The 20,021-nt window shown below is 41.0% G+C and overlaps 1 protein-coding gene across 2 annotated transcripts; it reads left to right on the top strand.

Annotated features, from left to right (window-relative positions):
• Positions 1 to 1,523: 1,523 nt before the first annotated feature.
• On the top strand, positions 1,524 to 18,696 carry LOC103696130 (ER lumen protein-retaining receptor A-like). Of its 2 annotated transcripts, XM_008777665.5 has the most exons (6): positions 1,527 to 1,783; positions 1,872 to 2,137; positions 4,586 to 4,701; positions 18,042 to 18,115; positions 18,193 to 18,256; positions 18,347 to 18,696. In XM_008777665.5, the coding sequence occupies exons 1-6, from the start codon at positions 1,693 to 1,695 to the stop codon at positions 18,381 to 18,383; spliced, it is 648 nt and encodes a 215-aa protein (XP_008775887.1). In that variant the 5' UTR covers positions 1,527 to 1,692; the 3' UTR covers positions 18,384 to 18,696. The 2 variants fall into 2 exon arrangements, with proteins under 2 accessions (XP_026656583.3, XP_008775887.1); XM_026800782.3 differs by lacking the exons at positions 18,042 to 18,115; positions 18,193 to 18,256; positions 18,347 to 18,696 and adding an exon at positions 17,884 to 18,033 and having other exon boundaries at positions 1,524 to 1,783.
• Positions 18,697 to 20,021: the final 1,325 nt, after the last annotated feature.

Raw genomic sequence — 20,021 nt, 5'->3', positions numbered from 1 at the left:
TTAAAAGCGATTCATGCTTTGTCATAAGGTTAACTCAAAATTCTTTGAGACACACTACTGTAAACACACTATTCTGTCTTGCTTTGGTATCCAACAACTTCTTTGCTATTCAAATTGGTTGTCATCAAACAAATTTGTGATAAAAACCATAGCCTCAAATGTCCAGTCACATACATCAAGGATAGCGGATGAGCGCTTTCTTTTATGTTTCATTCTTGTAAGTTTGTGGATCATGCAAATAAACAGACTATGCATGTAGCCTAATCATTTCTTTTAAAAAATGAGACCATTTAAATAAACGTACTATCAGTTTGCTAATTATAATGACTTGTAGAAAAACCAAAATAGACATAGGATGAGTCGTAGCTTGTGTTGTTTCCTTTCTTCTTTTTTTTTTTGGCGGTTAACAAGTCATAGCTTCAGAGATTACAACAACGACACTTACATTACGTCATATAAGCATTTTTGTTTAATTGTTAATTTATCCGGACAAATTTGCTGTAACAAATAGTTATTTCAACCATCCACGAAACATACAACAACGACATTGCATTCGAGAAAAAAAGACAGGCATAGCTCATTGAATTGAGATAAGGAAATACAAGGAAGATAAAATCTGAACTTTATCTCCTGTATAACACCAAGAGAGTTATCTAAATTTTGTCTCTTGTATAACACCAAAAGAGTTTAGCAGCTTGCTAAGCTGGCATATTTGACAACAAAACTTTCATAATAATAACTTTGGTGAGCTAACAATAAGCTACCGTATTCAAATTACCTATACAGGCAATAAAATATAGATAATCACATAAGGGTGGCAATACTTGATCCATTTAAATTATTTTACATAATTCAATTCATTGTAGATCATATCAGATTATCTATGTAATAAAAAGATTATATTTATATTTAAATTTTTGATTTGTTTAATAAAAATATCAAGTTCGGATTAAGATATTTTTGATTTATCATGCATCCGGCTTAATCCGTATCGTTGCCGGATCTATAACCATAGCTAACGTGATAATGGACACCTAATCTCAAATTGTATGAATATACCGTTACCTATGAGTCACAGGGCTGTAGGGTTCGCACCACCGATGCCGGCTCCTAGCACTGCTCGAGTTTTTTACGGTCGCCGGAAAGGTCTACCCATTTTCCACGCGTCGACACTCCTTTCCATTTCGCCCCTAAAAAAAACAAAAGAAACGTCCACGCTCCCCTCCATTTAGCCCCTAAAAAAAACAAAAGAAAAATGTTAGGCGCCCAACCAGAGTACCAAGACTTGTCATGTTGTACGAGAGAATCGGTGAAATGCACGGAATCGGCGGGGGAGGGGGAGGGGTTGTCGAAAAATCGCCAATCCACTCATGAGACGTGGAAATGGAAACGTTTGGTACGATGGTTGGGCTTCAAAGAATTTTTCAGGAAAAAAAAAAACAGGGAAACGCTGCCACCGACGTGGGAGCGGAGAACCAACGTCGCCACGTCGCCACGTCAGCTATCGCTTTTGCCAGATGCCCCCCACTCCCTCCGCGTACCCCGTGACCCAAATCCAAACCCCTAGCCCTCTTCTCCTCGCCAAGTGCCGTTGTCTCTACCGCACTGATCCCTCGCTCCCTCGCCCAATCCTTCTCAAACCCCACTCGATACGCAGCGAGGAATCTAGGTTTCCTCGCGTTACTCGCCACCATGAATATTTTCCGGCTTGCCGGCGACATGACCCATCTCTTCAGCGTCCTCGTCCTCTTACTCAAGATCTACGCTACCAAATCTTGCTCAGGTTCTAGGGTTTTCATATCCGACTATAAATATGACGATTTTTTCTGATTTTTCTTTGATATTATGGCCATTTTTTGATCTGGAGGCAGGGATCTCGCTCAAGACGCAAGAGCTGTATGCTTTGGTGTTCTTGACTCGGTATTTGGATCTGTTCACGGATTTCATCTCGGTGTACAACTCGGTGATGAAGGTGGTGTTCATCTCGAGCTCGGTCGCCATCGTGTGGTGCATGAGGTACCATCCCTTGACGCGGCGGACGTATGACAAGGATCTGGACACCTTCCGGCACTACATTCTTGTGGGCGTGAGCATTATCTTGGCCCTGCTCTTCCATGATCGATTCACATTTCGAGAGGTAGTTTGATTTGTCCTTTTCTTTCCCTGGAGTTTAATCCGATTCTGTTTCCAATGAACTATGGGGAGATCTTATTTATTATAACATGATTAGGGTTTCCTGTTATATAAATTTTGTGTCCTTATCATATTGCCCAGTGTCAAAAAGCCAGAACAGTACTTCAATAATAACAAGACGAAATTAGTCTAATTTATTTTGCTTGTCTAGTTTTATGTCTTGTTGGTCATTGGTACTGTCATTCTCTAGATTATGTAACTTTATCTTGAGTTATAAGGACTAGAAGTGTTTTATTTTGGTTCTATCTTACAGTGGTGCAGCCTGAGCCAGCAAATCTTACTGATGATAACGTTGATAGTAATGCAAATGAGGACATATCTATTTATGAAAAATTCAATGTGCATCAGTTTTGTGAGCATCATATATTTTTGAAGAGAAATCTGTCAAAGGTTAAGGAAATATATCGACAGATCAACTTTAGGAGCTTGGATTGGTCAAGTAAGCAAATTCTTCTAGGTGGTAATGTGGTGGAGGTTCTCACGAGGAGATGAATCACCTTTTTCTCTCTCTTTTGGTTGATCTGGAGATTGAAGCTATTAGGAATCAAGTGTCGGTTAGTGTTCCAACTAACACGGGGAACATTGGTAAGAACATATAACATGTCTGTGAGATGGTAGGAAGAAATGTTACATGCCAATGATTTAACAAAGAATGCGAGATCGGATCCAGCTTTCTTTTGTTGTCCCTTGTTGTGACCTTGTGGTTGCACGTTTCCTTATACTACTGATTTTCCCCTTTTGTTTGGTTCACTATATCTTCTTCCTCATGAGCTTCCATTATGTGCTAAAAGAACTCTTTGGTAGCATCTCTGCCAAGTTTGAGACAAGTGTAAGCATACACCACAAAGTGCATATTCTGCATGAAGTAGAACATATAAGATTCTGCTTATCATCATGTACCACCTACTTGTTTGTTTTGTCCAATGTATGCTTGTTTACTATATGTTACATATCCATATTTTGTACTTTCATAATTTACAATTTGATAAATCTAATTGTTTGGATTCTAATTTGTGGGTGCACCTGCTTCCAGAATTGTGATCTGGTGGTCGTAATCAATAGTTACAGTATGCGATAACCAATAATCCAATGATTGCATCAAAAAGAGGGAAGCTATTTTAGCCCCTCCTTGCTGAATAATCATGTTGATGGTTGTTATCTGCTTGACAATGCTGCTGATGGACCTGATTTATTGCACAAATCTCACATTAAACATAACCATTTTTGTAGACCTATTAGAAAATCAGCAAGTTGACTGGCTGTGTTCTGCACAGACAGATGTCTGTTACTTTTTTAATAGTTATTTTGTACCCAATATCTGTTCAGCATGTTGTCATGCAGATTAGTAACATCTGTTGAAAATAGTGTCAGTTGGACCATTGCTGCCCATAAATGTGCAGCATCTAGGATGACGGAAAATATTTTAAAAAAAAGCAATAAGGCAAAAGGGAAAAAGAAAGAAGCAAAGTGGCCCATGCCTCCTATTTGTTCAGGGCGGGCGGCGTGAACTCTGAAATGCAAAGTGGTGAATCATACAAGATTTATTCATATATTAACTTTACTCATTCAGTCAACAACACAAACCTCTATGGACTTCAGGAAAAGGAGGATGACAGATTAGAGGTGCAGGGTTCGTTTGAAATTGGTTACATAAGAGTTAGGTATTAGCTCTTATGTTGTCACTACTATAAAAGGATGGTCCAGTGCACGAGGCTTCCGCCATTGCAGGGTCTAGGAGGGTCAAATATATGCAGCCTTAACTCTACATATGGAAGGGCTAGTATTTTCATGTTTCAAACCTGTGATCTTCAAGTCATAATGGAGGAACCTTACCATTGCACCAAGTTTCACCCTCTCCTTGCGTTGTTATAATATACACATTCGAAAATCATGGGCTTAAGATAACGGTTATCAATAAAAATATCTGTAGACAGCAAAATCAGTTTCTGGCTATTAAAATCACCTTTTCTCATTGCTAAATAACGCTTCGCCATTAAACATTACCTCGATCTTTGCTGAAAAATGCTTTACTGATTTTGTTTGAGGTCTTGGATTTGAGTTAGGCCAAAATAGCAATGGGTTATCTCTCTTGTTCAAAATTTATTTTCGTAGGTCAACAATTTGCTTTTCTGTTTTATATTTTAGGAATGTGTAACCAGATTTTAAAAGCTTATGCCTATCATGACTTGTTTCTTGCTTTTTTTTTAAAATAGATAAACATGTTTTAATCATATTCTTTAAACTGAGACTATAATCACAACTATAGAAGCCCCTAGAAAGAGAAAAGTTAATTGTTTCTTGATGTAATAAAAGCTGCTTCTTCATTTTTATTGTTCTTAACTTGGGGCACTGATTGTCAGTTCCATGGTGCATTTTACTGTTCAATTTACAGGTATTCTGGGCATTCTCCATATACTTAGAGGCAGTGGCAATTCTTCCTCAGTTAGTTTTGCTGCAGAGAAGCGGAAATGTCGATAATTTAACTGGGCAATATGTTTTCTTTCTTGGGTATGATTCTCACATGCTTGTTTGCTTTCTTTAATTAATAACTCATTTGTGTTTTCCTGGAAGCATATTGTGTGTACTTTTTTTTTAAACTTCAAAATGATATTGACGTAAATGTATTAGCTTCTAAGATTCTGAAAATAATAATATATTGGTGTACGTTAATATGGTATAGTTATGTTTGAGAATCTGCAGAAAATTGAAGTTAAGGTCAAGGTTGGCGCTACCGTCTCAAGCCATCCGATTCAGGGTGTATTGAGCTGTATCAGAGTCTGGCCAGAACGGTTCCCGCCTTTGGATTGAGAAACTGGCAAGGGAGGGGGAGAGGGAGAAGGAAAGAGAGGAAAAGAGAGATAGAGGGAGGGAGAAGGAGAGGGAGAGGGAAGGAGGGAGGAAGGGAGAGGCCAACGGAGCGCTAGAGAGGTAGGGGGAGGGGGGAGAGGGCTTTCAAAGCATTCTCTCTTCTGCAATGAAATAGGGGCTTCGGCTCCTTTATATATATATATTTTGATTTTTTAAAGTAAAGTCGGGAGCCACTGGCAACTTCACTTATTATTTTTTTTTTGAACTTCACTTAAAAATATTCGAAAAAAAGAAAATAATAAGTGTAGCCGGCAATGGCTGCCAACTTCACTTAAAAAAAATAAAAAAAAGGGGCTGAAGCCCTTATTTCAAAATGAAATAGCCCTGTTCCGGCAACGTGAGGGCGAGAGGGCTTCGAAAGCCCTCTCCCCCCTCCCTTCGCCTCTCTTGCGATCCACCAGCCTCTCCCTCCCTCTCTCTTCCTCTTTTTCCTTCTCCCTTCCCCTTCCCTCCGCCTTTCTCTCTTCGCTGCCCTCCCTCCCTCCCTCTCTCTCTCTCTTTTCCTTTCTCTCCTTCTCCCTCTCCCACTCCCTTGACGATTTTTCTGTCAGTTCATATCGAAATAGCACGGTACCGTACTGTACCATACTGTTGGCCTACCAGCATGGGTTCCAGTTTCGGTACTGCAGATCTTGGTTAAAGTTTTTTTAGAAATGACTTGTCTACTAGCAAAACTTGAAGATCAATGTCTTTACATATTGCATTTATCATCATAGATGGATGCCTAAAATGCAAGGTTTTGAAATGGCTTAAATGTAATACTCTCATTTACTTTTGGAGGTAGTTCGAAAAATGTATGCTTTAGAATTACTTGTCTAACTTATAATGGTTCTTGGCTTCTGATGTACTTACAATTTGTTGAAATCAAATCACACCGCATTTGAGCATAACTAAATTTTTGGTCTTTTTAGTCTTATTTGTGTATCACTTTTTCCTATATTTGAATAGCAACACCCTGTCTTTAATGGACATAAGGGTTCACAAAATTTATTTCTGGTAAATATGCCCAATAAAGTTATATGCAGAACCAGCTGGAGCTAAATTGGTTTCAAAATTATTCTGCTTTACATTCTGTTGTTTAACCATGCATGACCCTTATATATACGTATAAAAGAGTGGTGTGTATGTGTTAGTTATTGAAGCAACCACATATTGTATTAACTTAATCATCTCAATTTCTAGTCCCTAATTATTCTGACCTCTTTATCATAAACTTGTCCTAAGAACTTCTAAACATGAAATACAACTTAGTTATCTGTGGTATCATATTTCCTAATTAATATACACTAGTCCCACCTTTGCAAGTTCTCTTCTATTTTTTCACAAACTGTTGCCTTACATCCTCTTAAACTATACTTCGTTACTACTTCCCTCTTTCCTTCAGACAAGCTTCCTAACCAATTTCATTATATTTCATGCTGAACTGAATGGGGTTATCAGTTTTTTTTCTTTAAGTCATCATCTTTTGCTTTCCGGAGTCATGGTATATGCTTGCACTCGTATTTCTAACACGAAAATGCAATTAAGAGAATTGGTTTTCTAAATGCAAAAAAATCCAAATGAAGAACATCCTATATTTGATCATTGACAACTCTAACAATGTAAGTGGAAAGAAAACATAACTGTTTATCCAATTTTCATAATTATGGACAAAAGCTATCACTTGGTTCTGCATCTCTCCTAGGCATGCTTATTAGTACAAATAGCACGCAATCACATTTAAAAAATATCTAATTTTTGCAATAAGTTTTTGATGGTTAAAATATGAATGCATGCTGACATCCCATCACAGCTTTAGAAAACAAATAATGTCATATTGATAGCACCCTCTAACCTACACTTGTTTCTAATGTAAGAAAAGCAATCGTAAATTATTAAATTTACTGCTGAAATCTTGGATTAGATGTTAGAGGTTATTAATTTGCATATTGTATATCATAAATTGATGATCTCACAGGAGCCCTAGAAACTGGCAGAAAGATAGATGTTGTACTGATTGAGGACAAAGCAACATGGACTTAATTTAATTGGTGCAAATGTGTGTCCATGGTTGATGAGGCCTTAATAAGAAAAAGGGGCTTGGCTTTTTGTCGTTGTTGGGAGGACTAGATCTAGCATAACATGTTAAGGATCAAGAGAAATGATTTAAATTGGATGATTGTGCCAATGGATGCGGCCCATTTAAATTGCTTAATGTCATATAGCTCGGTATAAGTAGTTGAGAAGAATCATGATAGTTGTGGTTTTAGAATTGGCTAACTCGATTAAGTATTGGTTATCTAACTTTATGGCTCTGGAGGGTGGATGCATGGATACTGTAATGGTTAATGTTGTACGGTTATTATATTTTGCATATAGATATCCACCTTAGGCTGGATTGGCATGCCTTGTTATCTCACACTGATTAAATGCCTTTGCAATGTTACTATGATTATATCCTTAACCATTCAATCTTGTTCCAAATAGTTGGGTATGTCAGCACTTATTTGCCAACTTTTCCTATTAGTATGCCTTTTGCTCATGTATGTGTTGGAATTGTTTTGGAACTGAAAATCAAGACAGTACCCTGATGATGAAGAATTTACAAACACTTGCTTTCATATACTAATGTTTAGAAGGAATGTAGTTATGAGGATGGTGGATTTGAAGATGGAATATGCCCTTTCTTTATTAGATCTCCTTTTATCATCCTTGCAAACAGTTGACTTTCAATTCTCCACCTATCTATAGGGACTTGAAGCCATGCATCCTTAGGCTTTATGTTTCTAACCTTCAATCACTTGCTATGATTTTTACACTCGACCACCGGGCAACTTTCAAGGTTTGCAAGTTCGAGTCTTTTTGGCAAGGAGGAGATGAAGGATCACAAATGCCCACCCACCCATGCATGTTTAGTCTTGCACTTAGATTTCAGGGTTTTTTTGACTTGCATTTAGATTTCAGGGTATTTTCTCATATAATTGGGTCACATTCAGTTGAGTCATTCTTATTTTTATTGAATCACATAATTTTTTCTCTTGTGCCTATGTATCTTAGAAATTTAAATGTCTTGTATTGTGCTTGCATAAGTTAGGGACTGATAGGGCACAATGTACTGTACACAGGATCGATGTGCATTGACACGGGGTATATGAAGAATTGTTGACAGTTATGCCAAAGATACATTGAAATACACCGAGTAAATGAAAAGCTTCTATATAGGCTACATTTTATTAGTTTAAAAACTGGCATAAAAAATGACATGAACCAGCATTATGTTAATCAAATCGAGAGAAGTAAAACAGGAGTCTTGATTTTGAAGGTGTTACATAGTAACCATATTATGTATTTAAGATACTAGGTTTATTGAATGTTATTTTAAAGGAGCACCTATGTATCTCCATAATACACTTCATTCTCCTTAGCCATGTGTAAATCTTGGAATTTCTCGAAGAATCCATGGATTGATGTAAATATCCACAGTAATTTAGTGGAAAATGAAAATCAACTGCCCACTTCCATCTTTTCTCTTCCAAACTCCTTTTGGGTTATGACATAATTTGGTTCAACTTTTTGACGAGAGTATTGATGCAGAACAATATTCAAAATGAAAACTCAACCCGCAGATCCACCAGCGGGGTGTTGGAATCCACCAACAAAGACAATATGGAAGGAAAACTCTATTCGTTCAATAATAACCAAATGTTAACAAGCCCTACTAGCCTTTATATAGGCAACATGACAAGAACAAATTTCCAAAATACCCCTACAGAAGAAAAGACCCAAATACCCAACAAATAAGCTATCTCTCTCATAAGCTATCACCCAGCCAAAGTGTCACCAAGTGGGATGCCCTCCTGCGTCTGCGACTATACACGTGCCTGATCGAAAGTCTAGGACTGGTGTCCGCACCAACTCTCTCGAGGTGGGAGAAACTCGACTCCGTCGAGTGGGATAGCGGGCGGCTCTGGTAGTGTTCCAAAAGATCTGGATCGATCTGCTGTAGCTCCTCACGAGTAACCCACGTGCTATCAGACTCTAGATGGTCCCTTCATCGGACGAGGAAACGCTGAATGCCTCTGTCAGTAGTAGATATTATCTGTTCATCCAAAATAATATCTATCTTGTCCTTCCATGTGGGTTGAAAAGGAGAAGTGTGAGGGTCAAAGGCAGGCATATCTGGTGGGGGCGGAGTGGGTGTGTCAAATGGGGCATTGGGGACAGGCAAAGGAGGTATGTAAGCAATTAAGTCCTCAATATTAAAAGTGAAACTAATGCCATAATCAGGAGGGAGATCAATGACATATGCATTTGGGCCTACCTGTTTCAAAATTTGAAAAGGTCCTGCACTACGAGCCTGCAATTTCCTTGCGGTTCCAGATGGAAACCGTTCGGGTCTGACACGAATCATGACATAGTCGCCAACATGAAATTCTTTAGCACATTTATGCAAATCAGCTTGTAATTTATAACGAAGATTACTAGATTCAATTCGCTTATTGATCTCTTGATGCAGTGAATGGACATGATGTGCAAATGCTTCGGCTGACTCAGAGACTCTAGCATGCGGTGACATGGGAAGAAGGTGCAAAGATTTTCGAGCTCGAAATCCATGACCAACCTCAATTGGACTCATACTAATAGATCGATTAATGAAATTGTTGTATGCAAACTGAGCAATAGGAAGAACAGAGTCCCAGTTTCTATTATGATCACCCACCATACAGTGTAAAAGATTTTTCAGACTACGATTGACAACCTCTGTCTGATTGTCAGTTGGAGGGTGGTAGGCGGTCGAGAATTTCAATTTCATGCCCACCAATGTGCCATAGAGTTTTTAAGAAGTAGCTTATGAATCAAACATCTCGATCTGACACGATAGTTTTCGGCAAGCCATACAGCTTGACTATATGCTCAAAATATAACTTTGCAACGTTTGAAGCGTCTGAGGTTTTGGAACAGAAAATAAAGTGTGCCATTTTGGATAAACGATCGATAACCACAAAGATAGAGTCATGCTTGCAAAAGGTATGTGGCAAACCAAGTATAAAATCCATGCTCACATCTTGCTAGGGGCAATCAGGCACTGGTAGTGGGGTGTACAAGCCAGTGTTTGGCTTGTGATGTTTAGCCAACTGACACGTTCTATATTGTCCAATTAACTTGGCCACATCACGTTTGAGACTCAGCCAATAAAACTGGCGTTCAACTTCCTCGATGGTTTTATCCCGCCCAAAGTGACCAGAAAGGCCACCAGCATGAATTTTCCATACGAGAAAGTCACGTAAGGACGTACGGGGTATGCAGAGTTTGTTGGCCTTAAATAAGTATCCGTCGCGAAGAGAATAGCTGTCAAAGGAGACATTCGTGTCATTTGATAGGGCGAGGTAAACTTCCCCAAAGTTAGGGCAGGACGCGTAATCTTTCTTCAGCCAATCAAACCTAGTGACCTTAACACTTATGAGGGAGAGAAGATTAACCCGTCAACTTAGCGCATCAGCTTCTTTATTTTTGGACCTAGCTCGATGTCGGAGAACAAAAGTGTATTTCTGTAAGAATTCACTCTAACGACCATGCCGGGGATTGAGTTTCTTTTGACAGTTGAGATACCGAAGGGCTTCGTGGTCTGAGTAAAGTACGAATTCATGTGGAAGCAAATAATCACGCCAATAGCATAAAGCTTGAATGACCACAGAGAACTCTTTGTCATACGTGGAATATCTTTGTTTAGCGGCATTTAGCTTCTCGCTAAAATAGGCGACAGGATGATGCTCTTAGCTGAGGACGCCACCTATCCCAATTTCGGAAGCGTCACACTCCACCTCGAATACCTTGAAAAAATCAGGAAGGCGCATCACAGGGGCTTTCGTCATCCTTTTCTTGATCTCCTCAAATGCTCTAGCGGCCGATCGCGTCCACTGGAAGTTTCTCCTTTTGAGGTAGTCAGAAATTGGGGACATAATGGTATTGAATCCACGGACAAAATGCCGATAAAAAGTGGCAAATCCATGAAAACTGCGGGTCTCATGGATGTTTGTAGGTTCAGGCCAATCGACAATCGCCTTGACCTTTTGAGGGTCAGCGCAGACTCCTTCAGATGATACAACAAAACCCAAAAAGATGACTCGATTCACAAGGAATGAGCACTTTTTTCTGTTGGCATAGAGGTGGCAGCACGAAGGGTTTGACACATTTGTCGAAGGTGGTCCATGTGTTGCTCCCTCGACTTGCTGTAAATCAAGATGTCATCAAAATACACTGCTAAGAACCTGCTCGTGAATGGTCGGAGTATCTGTGTCTTGACCCACATAAATGTGCTAGGGGCATTAGAAAGCCCAAAAGGCATCACCAACCATTCATACAAGCCGTCCTTAGTCTTGAATGTAGTTTTTCATTCATCTCCTGGTCGGATTCGAAGATGGTAGCCACTTTTTAAGTCAATCTTAGAAAAAATTGTGGCTCCCGCCATCATATCTAGCATGTCGTCAAGTCGAGAAATTGAAAAACAATATTTAACCGTTATTCTATTTATATCGACTATCAACACATGCACCACGTTCCATCTTTTTTAGGTGTGAGCAATGCCGGAACAGCACAAGGGCTCAAGCTTTCACGAATAAATTTTTTTTTAATAACTTCTGTACCTGGCGTTGTAACTCAGCATGTTCGGTCGGATTCATCCGATAGTGCGGCAAATTGGGAAGAGATGCTCCCGGAACTAGGTCAATAGCGTGCTGGATCTCATGCATAGGCGGAAGATAATCTGGAAGATCGTGAGGGAAAACATCGTGAAACTCGTCCAGCAACGGAGCCATGTGTCCAGAAGGTTGGTCAATGTTGGTGTTCTCAATTTCGCGTGCGAACAAGGCAAACACAATGGACTCTTGGTTTGCCTCCTTTTCAAATTCCTTTGGACTTATGATGTGTCAACCCTTGTTACTAGATGCTTCTTTCTTGTTATCCTTGTGGGTTGCCTTAGGATGTAAGGGGTTCAACATGATCTTTGTGCCTTTAAAAACGAATGAGCATGAGTTCGAACGTCCGAAGATGGTCACATCTCGATCATAAAGCCAAGGGCGGCCCAAGATAATGTGCCCGACGTCCATTGGAATGATGTCACACCAAATGTCCTCTTTATGAGAAAGAAAGTGGATAGGGACATGACACCTTTCGTTGATGGTAATAGAAGAAGTATCAACCCAAGATACCTGGTATGGATTTGGGTGAGGAACTGTTTTCAACCCTAGGCGGGACACAACGCTAGATGAAACTGTATTGATACAACTACCGCTATCGATAATCACTTTACAATCCTTGGTCCCGCACTTAATGTAGGTGTGGAAAATTGTATGGCAACGCCAGTCATCGGTCGCGTTAGGTTGGGTTAAAGCACATCTGATGACTCCTAGAGTGGGCCAAATGCATTCGTCAGGATGGGCCCGCTGAGTATCGTCGTTGTCACTATCCTGCACGTCAACGGGATTGGGTTCGTAGACTTCTTCTTCGATGATATCGTCATCAAGTGTGTTCTCCTGTTCCCCAAGATAGAGTGCCTTGTGTGGGCAGTTCATTGCCACATGCCCCACTTGCTTACATTTGTAACATTGCCGGGGATCGCTTGATGTCATGTTGTCAGGCATTGGTCCTTTGCCTTTATCTCGATTAGCGGGCAACATGTTTTGATTGGGCTTATGGGATGTCGTTGTTGCTTGAGGTCTGGCTCCAAATGGAGCGAAGGGTAAAGGAGGCCGACTAGCAGGCCGCCGTGCCAATTGTTGTTTGATGACCAATTCATAATTTAGGGCGAAAGAATAGGCCTGGTCTAACGAGTTATCTCACGAAGAACTAACTCTCGCCTAATGTCCTCATTAAGACCGCGTCGGAAACGACTCAATGTCATTCTTTCGTCTTTGACGACATCGCACCTCATCATGAATTCCTCAAACTGGGAGACATAGTCACTAACAGATTTTACCCCCGGCCTAAGATTGTTCCACTAGTCTAACAGATCATCATGGTATGAATGTGGTAGATATTTCTCTTTCAACTTTTTTTTCATTTTTACCCAAAAAGTTATGGGTGGTTGGTTCCTCCTGCACACAAGCTGTTCAGTGCTCTGCCAGAAGAGTTTAGCTCGACCGACTAGTTTCATCTGAGCGAATCGCACTCTCTTATCCTCCGACAAGTTGTACCACTGAAAGAAGTGGTCCATTTCACGAATCCAGTCAGTGAATGCTGTTGGATCCAAATGACCATCAAAAGTGGGAGCATCCACTTTGATATTTTTGATGAGATGATCTTTAGGGTCCCTAAAGTCTCTATACACAGTTTGGTTCCGTAACCACCGATGCATATCCTGATCGAACATGTCGTCTCGATAATTATGTTGCTATGGGAATCGTGCCGGGGCTCTCTCTTGGTAACTGCGGTGAAGGTATTGTCGAGGAGCCTCGGCATCGTGGGCAACACGACTAGCGCTCATGTTAGAAGTTTCGACGTCACTGCCATTTGCCTCTTGCTCTCGACCAGCCTCAAGGGCTTCGAGTCGGGCATTGAAGCCATCAAGCTTCGTGGTGAGGTGGGTGCTATATTTCTCAAGTGACTCTTGGATGATCTTATGGATATCCTCCATGGTGGAGGGTTCCATAACAAGCCGGGACTGAGTGCTAGAGGCCACGCCCGCTACGTAGGTTCATGCAAATGTGGCTTCACAACGTGAAATGCAACTGACTAATGCAAGAGATGCAATAAGATGCCAGAGATCAGTAGCGAATCAGAATTAGTAAGCAACAGAATAAACTAAGACTGACTATCAAAGAGTTAATATGTTATCAGTTTAGTTGCAGACTAGTAGTACGCGACCTCGTAATCTAAACGGAAAGCCAAATAAGTCAAAATATCCCTCTAGGTTGGCTAGTTGCACTTGTAATACTAAGTCTAGTAGCCAATAGAATTGTGGTGGTGTAATGAATCAAGCAAAATAGGGTGCCAATGTCTCGAATGCGGGGGTAAGTACAGGGTCAGTCCACACCAGGGATAAGATAGATACTATCAGAAATAAGCAGATAAGACTAATAAGGAGAGGAGTCACCCACGTTTTGACGAGTCCACTGGGGTAGCAGATGCTGGCGGCAGCGACTGGCACGATGGTAGCAATGGGGATGGTGGCAGCAGGTACGTGCGACGGCCACGGGCACAGCTGACTCAGGGAGAGGGTGGCTCCGCGAGCGAGCCAGAAAGAAAGAATGAGAGATGGCAATCCAGTCCGAGAATGGTTGTCAGTGTGGATCCAACTACACCTGCGATCCCTGCAATTGTGAATGAGACACAAAACCACAGAGAGATGGAGGAACGAGTGCCGGTGGATGCTGGAAAGCAGAGGGGTGAGCCATGACGAGGAAGGCGCTGCGGCTGAGGGAAAAAGAGAGTGGGGCGGAGGCGGAAATGTCAAAGTGGGGTGGCGCTGCAACTGAGGGAGGCAGTGGGGTGGGGGGGCGAAGAAGGGGAATTTTCTGGCGAGATGCGCTCGATCTTGAAGAGGGCGGCAATGGCTCACGAGGCTAGGGGGTGTGGGAGCAGGATTGCTCCAAATCTAACAAACAGAGAGGAAAGGAAGAGAGCGGGGCCGGGGGTGAAGCAAGCGGCTGCGGCGGCGGGAGGAGCGGGACTGGGGGTGAAGCAAGCAGTGCAGAACCCGGCGCAACAAGGAGCAGCGGATGGCGCGCGGCAGCTCCTCTCTTTGCTCTGGCCGCGGACGGCGCCGGCGGAGCTGCGGAGGCGTCGAGTGGTGGCGACAATGGCAAAAAGAAGATTGGGAGAGAAAGGGAAACAGTGACACGTGCGTGACTTATGGGTCACGTGCGAGTCATGTGCCTTTTTTTTGGTGCAGGTGGATTCAGGTTAACGGATGAGGATAACGGGTCGGGACTTACCCGTTAGGGTTTCTCCTTTCCTCCTTTGCGAGGGGGGGGGGGAGGAGGGAGGCGGCGGTGGCTTCCACGGCGGCAGTGACTCGCGCAGAAATGGCCGGGGTCTTCATCAACGAGCCCGACTGAGAGGACGGCCGGGGTCTTCGCGTCACCGTCGCAAGCCGACGGAGGCTGGAAATCCGGCGGGGCACGACGCTGCGGCTCGATCAAGACCTCCCGGCGGCAGAACCTCTTGGATCCGAGTGACGACAGCGCTCGAGGGTGGGCCGCTTCTTGGATCTGGTCAAAGCCGGCCCAAGCAGAGCCTCCCCTCAGATCTGACTGATGGGAGGAAACAGCGATCGCGGGCAGCGGCGATATCGTTGACGGGGGCCGACGGTGTCGTCGGGGCCAACTCCGAGGAGGTAGAGGCCGCACGTGGGGGCGATGGCAGTGAGCGATGGTGATGGGCACGGCTGCTATGGCGGGCGGGGGAAGCGATGCAGTGGTCCTCTCTTTTTGTTCGGGATGAGGCGGAAAACAAGGACAGAGATGAAAATGAAGAAGGGAAGAGAAATTGACCTTTTTGTTTGATGTGTGCGATGTGCGACACGCTTCGACACGATCTGGCGTCCGTGGTGCGATTTCTCTGGCGTAGATCTCGTGAAGCAAATGAATACGAGGGATCAGGGGTGGCTCGTCCATCAACTGGATCTCAGGGCTTTGGTAACAGAGGCAAAGCCTGGCTGCTCTGATACCAAAGTTGATGCAGAACAATATTCAAAATGAAAACTCAACCCGCGGAATCCACTAGTGGGGTGTTGGAATCCACCAACAAAGACAATATGGAAGAAAAACTCGATTCATTCAATAACAACCAAATGTTAACAAGCCTTACCAGCCTTTATATAGGCAACATGACGATAGCAAATTTCCAAAATACCCCTACAGAAGAAAAGATCCAAATACCTAACAAATAAGCTCTCTCTCTCATAAGCTATCACCCAGCCAAAGTGTCACCGGGTGGGCTGCCCTCCTGCATCTGCGACTATACACGTGCCTGATCGAAGGTCTAGGACTGGTGTCCGCACCAAGTATTCTGAAGTAGAGCTACCTGAAAGATATAAATCATTCATAAGCTTAGACAATGGTCAGGTGATAACATGATCATTTGTAGTCGTGTATCACTACTGTATATTATGCTATGAGCTGACATGGGCCAATATATTTCCTTACAGATGCATGTGATCTGGCTTCCTTTTGCCATGGTGCATCCTATGCGTTGTACAACATGGTATGATATGGATCAGCATTTGGATCTTTGACCAGAACTTTATTTCTTTGGCATCTTAAGCAATGGTCTTAAATTTAGCATCTAGATCTCATCTCTTATGTCATACTATATTATTTATGCAGAAATCAAAACAACTTCGAGTATATAAAAGAAACCCGAGGAAAAAATTGTAAGATAAGGATTCTAGTACTGAAGGCACCTTCCTTTCTGAGATGAGTCCTGGTTTGCAACGAAAAAGGACTATGAATCCTGGTTTGAAGCTCCATCCCTTTATAGACAACTGGCCTAATTCATCCTTACGACAGTGCTTGTAAAATTAGCCATGAAAAATAACCACCATGGAAATTAACCTTCCTTGATCAGCGTGATGGGCTACACTGGTCTTATTTTTCTTAACAGCTACTAAAAAAATACATAAAAAATATTGATATTGGTGTAGATGAGAGTTTATATCGGTCAGTACGTCAGAACCTCTCACAGGTATCTAATTTTAAGTCATAAAGACATTTGAGGGCTTTTGGCACTTGAAGGACAAGATATATCTTCTCCTCTGCTAAGTTCCTCATCCATTCATTGGGCTGGGGTGGAGGGTTAATACATCCATAATTTCAATTGACAATTGGTTGATACTCATCTCAGTAGCTAATTTATACAAGGCCATGTTGGCTGTTATAGGTTCCTTGCAGATTAACTTACAAGTTGCATAATATATCCTGAACAATAGATAACTTTTGCATGGTTGTGAAGTTGCCTGAGTTTTTGTCGTCTAAAAATTGATTATTTGTATAAGAAGCCACAACAGGTGCAGCTTGATATGGAGGATTTTTTTTTTCCCTTGATAAGTCATACTTTTTAACCCATAATTGTTGGTGGTGCTTGTAGTTCAAGAATCACTGATACTCCTAATTTGACTCTCAGCAGAATAATGGCTTTTATCTCTATCGTAACACCACCTTGTGTGTAAACATCAGTCTCATATATGAAGTCCAATATATCTGTACATTAACATGCTTGATTTAACTCAGAGGACCATTTTGGTCTCCAACCACATAAATCTTGTTATGGTAAATAGTTTCTTTCCGTTTTGAAACATTTTTTCATCCAGTCAATCCAGGAGCTATTGTCTTCTGAATCAAACATTTTACATGCTCAAAAGTCAAAACTAATCCTCTCTCTCTCTCTCTCTCTCTCTCTCTCTCTCTCTCTCTCTCATTCCTATGTACATTTTAATTTATAACCATTGATTCTGTACTTTTATGTGATTGATAGGCTGGTCATTTTGCCATGCTTGACTTGGAATATTGGATTCTTTAATATGCATTGTGATAAAAAAAGCAACCCCATCTAATGGGAAAATGCTAGAATGCCTACCCTTAATAGACATATACTTCAAAAACATTTCATTTGTTTGGATGGTGTTTGGATTGCCAAAGAAGGATTCATAGCATAGTTAGGAATTTGGGAATTGCTTGTTGATTATGATTATAGTTATGCACTGCACCTGCAGGTGCTTATAACTTTTCTATCCTCTCCATTTGTCTCTCACATAATTAAAATGGTTTAGCGGACAAACCTTGCACATTAGTTATACTTGGGAACAGTTCTTTTGTTTGCACTTACAGATTTCTGTTCTCTGAGCAGCTGGATGCCACCATATCTCAAGGAATTACTGGATCTCAACAATCATAATGTCACAGAAACTTCATCCTTCTACATGAAATCCACTCATTTTTATGCATCTTGCGGATTGATTGAATATATTTGTTAGATTGGCTAATCTCTTTTTCTTTATTCATTAGGGCTTACCGTGCATTTTACATTCTCAACTGGATATATCGCTATTTCACGGAGAATCATTACAGTCGTTGGATATGTAAGTCATTAGATTAGAGAAATTTGACCTAACTTTGGATATAAGCAATTGTACCCTAACGTTTGTTTATTTTCCAGCTTGGCTTGCTGGTTTTGTTCAGACAGCTCTCTATGCTGATTTCTTCTATTACTACTTTGTAAGGTAAGAACCTGATGACCACTAATATGCTGTGCTTTAGATCTACTAGGTCTTATGAAAACAATCATTGATTTTTGTTGTTGATGCTTACAGTTGGAAAAACAATGCAAAGCTTCAGCTCCCTGCTTGAGCTACTTCTTGTGCAGGTCATTCTGCATGCTGCTACATAGTAAACAATCTGAAATCTGTTGGATTTCTGAGTTGAATGATGCAGTGCAATATGGAAGGAGGAAATTGTGCGAATAAGTTGTGCCCCTGATATCCATTACTGCATGATTGTACAATGATATTAAAGATTATACTGATTCTAGTTGTCATACCTTTTCTCTTGCTCTTTGCTCATACTACTGAAAGCTAACAAATTGCTAATTTCATAGAGGCAGTGCCAATTTGCTTGTATTCAGAACATACATATTGATATATGAAGCAAAGCTTTTGTTCTAGTTGCTCATCTTTCCAATTGGGAACCTACCCCTTGTTGAGAATACATGACATGGGAATATCTTTATCATTTTGAGCAATTTACCTCCTTGTGTAAACACATAATGATATTCAGAAGCCAGTATGTTTTTGGAGTTCATCCGGGGCCTTTATGGCACAAGAAAACTTATGCATCATTTGAATGGAAAAAAACTGATGAGGCAAAGAGCAGAAAAAAGTAGCACAGTGACAGGCGACGCTAGAGATGGTGTTTGTTATCATGTTTACCATCGAGATTGGATTAAACATAATTTGATTTATTCTCGGTAGCAATTTGACTAAGACTTGGAAGAGTTCTTGGTTCCTGTTTCTCCCGCTTAAGCTTCAGCAGGGCAATTGATGGTCCATACGTCCATGGAGTGCTATAACCATGCAAGCGCTAGGTGAAGGCATCGACCAGGTTGGCGGCATCACATACAAGCATGTTTAGATTTCTTGTTGGTCAGAATTAAATTAAAGCTTACTCTTATTTTTTTTTTTTTTCCAATGAAGTTCATATCAAATTTTGGGCGAAATGATAGTGACAAGTGGTTATACCAAAATAAGATGCTTCAAAGCGATAATCAAGGAGTGTTTGGTATGCAAAAACACTACTCAAGAAGAAGGATGCTGGAGCTGCCTGCCCTTCAAACAAATACCTGCTTATCAGACGCTGCATCACTTTCCTGGTAGCAATAAATAAATGACGCTCTTACCTGATAAAAGAAATGGTCTTTTATAGAGAAGATAGACAATGAATCAAACACTTGTGCAAACTATTCTACATGAGCCTCGATTTGTTCTCTGTCCTGATCAAGTTCTCATACACTTTTCGAGGGAAAAAGTTGCTCAATTCCTTGTTTCTATGGCAAAAAAAAAAGAAAAAAAAAAGCCATCTTCCCTTAGGAAGAGGTGAAACGGTATATGTATATGGCTGATTAACCCTTAGTATTTAACATCTCACTTCTTACTAGAAGTAGGTATTATTTTTTCCCCTCCTGTTAACTAATCAAGAATTTGTTATATGGCTGGTCTAAGCAAGCAGTTAAGGTCGTCTTTACTGTTGCTCTTTTTTTTTAATGGAAAAGCCATTATTTGGTGTTTTGGTTAAAATACTGTGACTTGTGAGTCCATGGACAAAGATATTGCTAAAAAGTAAGCTTCATCATTTTGCATATTTGGTGGTTGATAATGACATAAATATAAAATACTTTAGGTCAACAGGCAAAGATACTGATAACTATTTACTTAGTTCAGATTTGCAACCATCCTTTTCTCTAGCTAGCTAAAACTGTACAAGGTTCAATAT

Source organism: Phoenix dactylifera, chromosome 1, assembly GCF_051530095.1.
Source record: "Phoenix dactylifera cultivar Ajwa chromosome 1, Ajwa_hap1_PhDact_Kaust_v1.1, whole genome shotgun sequence".
Classification (NCBI taxonomy): domain Eukaryota; kingdom Viridiplantae; phylum Streptophyta; class Magnoliopsida; order Arecales; family Arecaceae; genus Phoenix; species Phoenix dactylifera.
Note: the sequence above shows the minus strand (reverse complement) of the source record. Positions and strands in the feature narration are given on the sequence as shown.

What these genes read in the sequence shown, in the direction of transcription:
- LOC103696130 (XM_008777665.5), top strand. Translation starts at nt 1,693, where the DNA reads ATGAATATTTTCCGGCTTGCCGGCGACATGACCCATCTCTTCAGCGTC. An exon ending in CGCTACCAAATCTTGCTCAG is followed by an intron (nt 1,784 to 1,871) that starts GTTCTAGGGTTT and finishes ATCTGGAGGCAG; the next exon opens with GGATCTCGCTCAAGACGCAA. An exon ending in TTCTATTACTACTTTGTAAG is followed by an intron (nt 18,257 to 18,346) that starts GTAAGAACCTGA and finishes TGATGCTTACAG; the next exon opens with TTGGAAAAACAATGCAAAGC.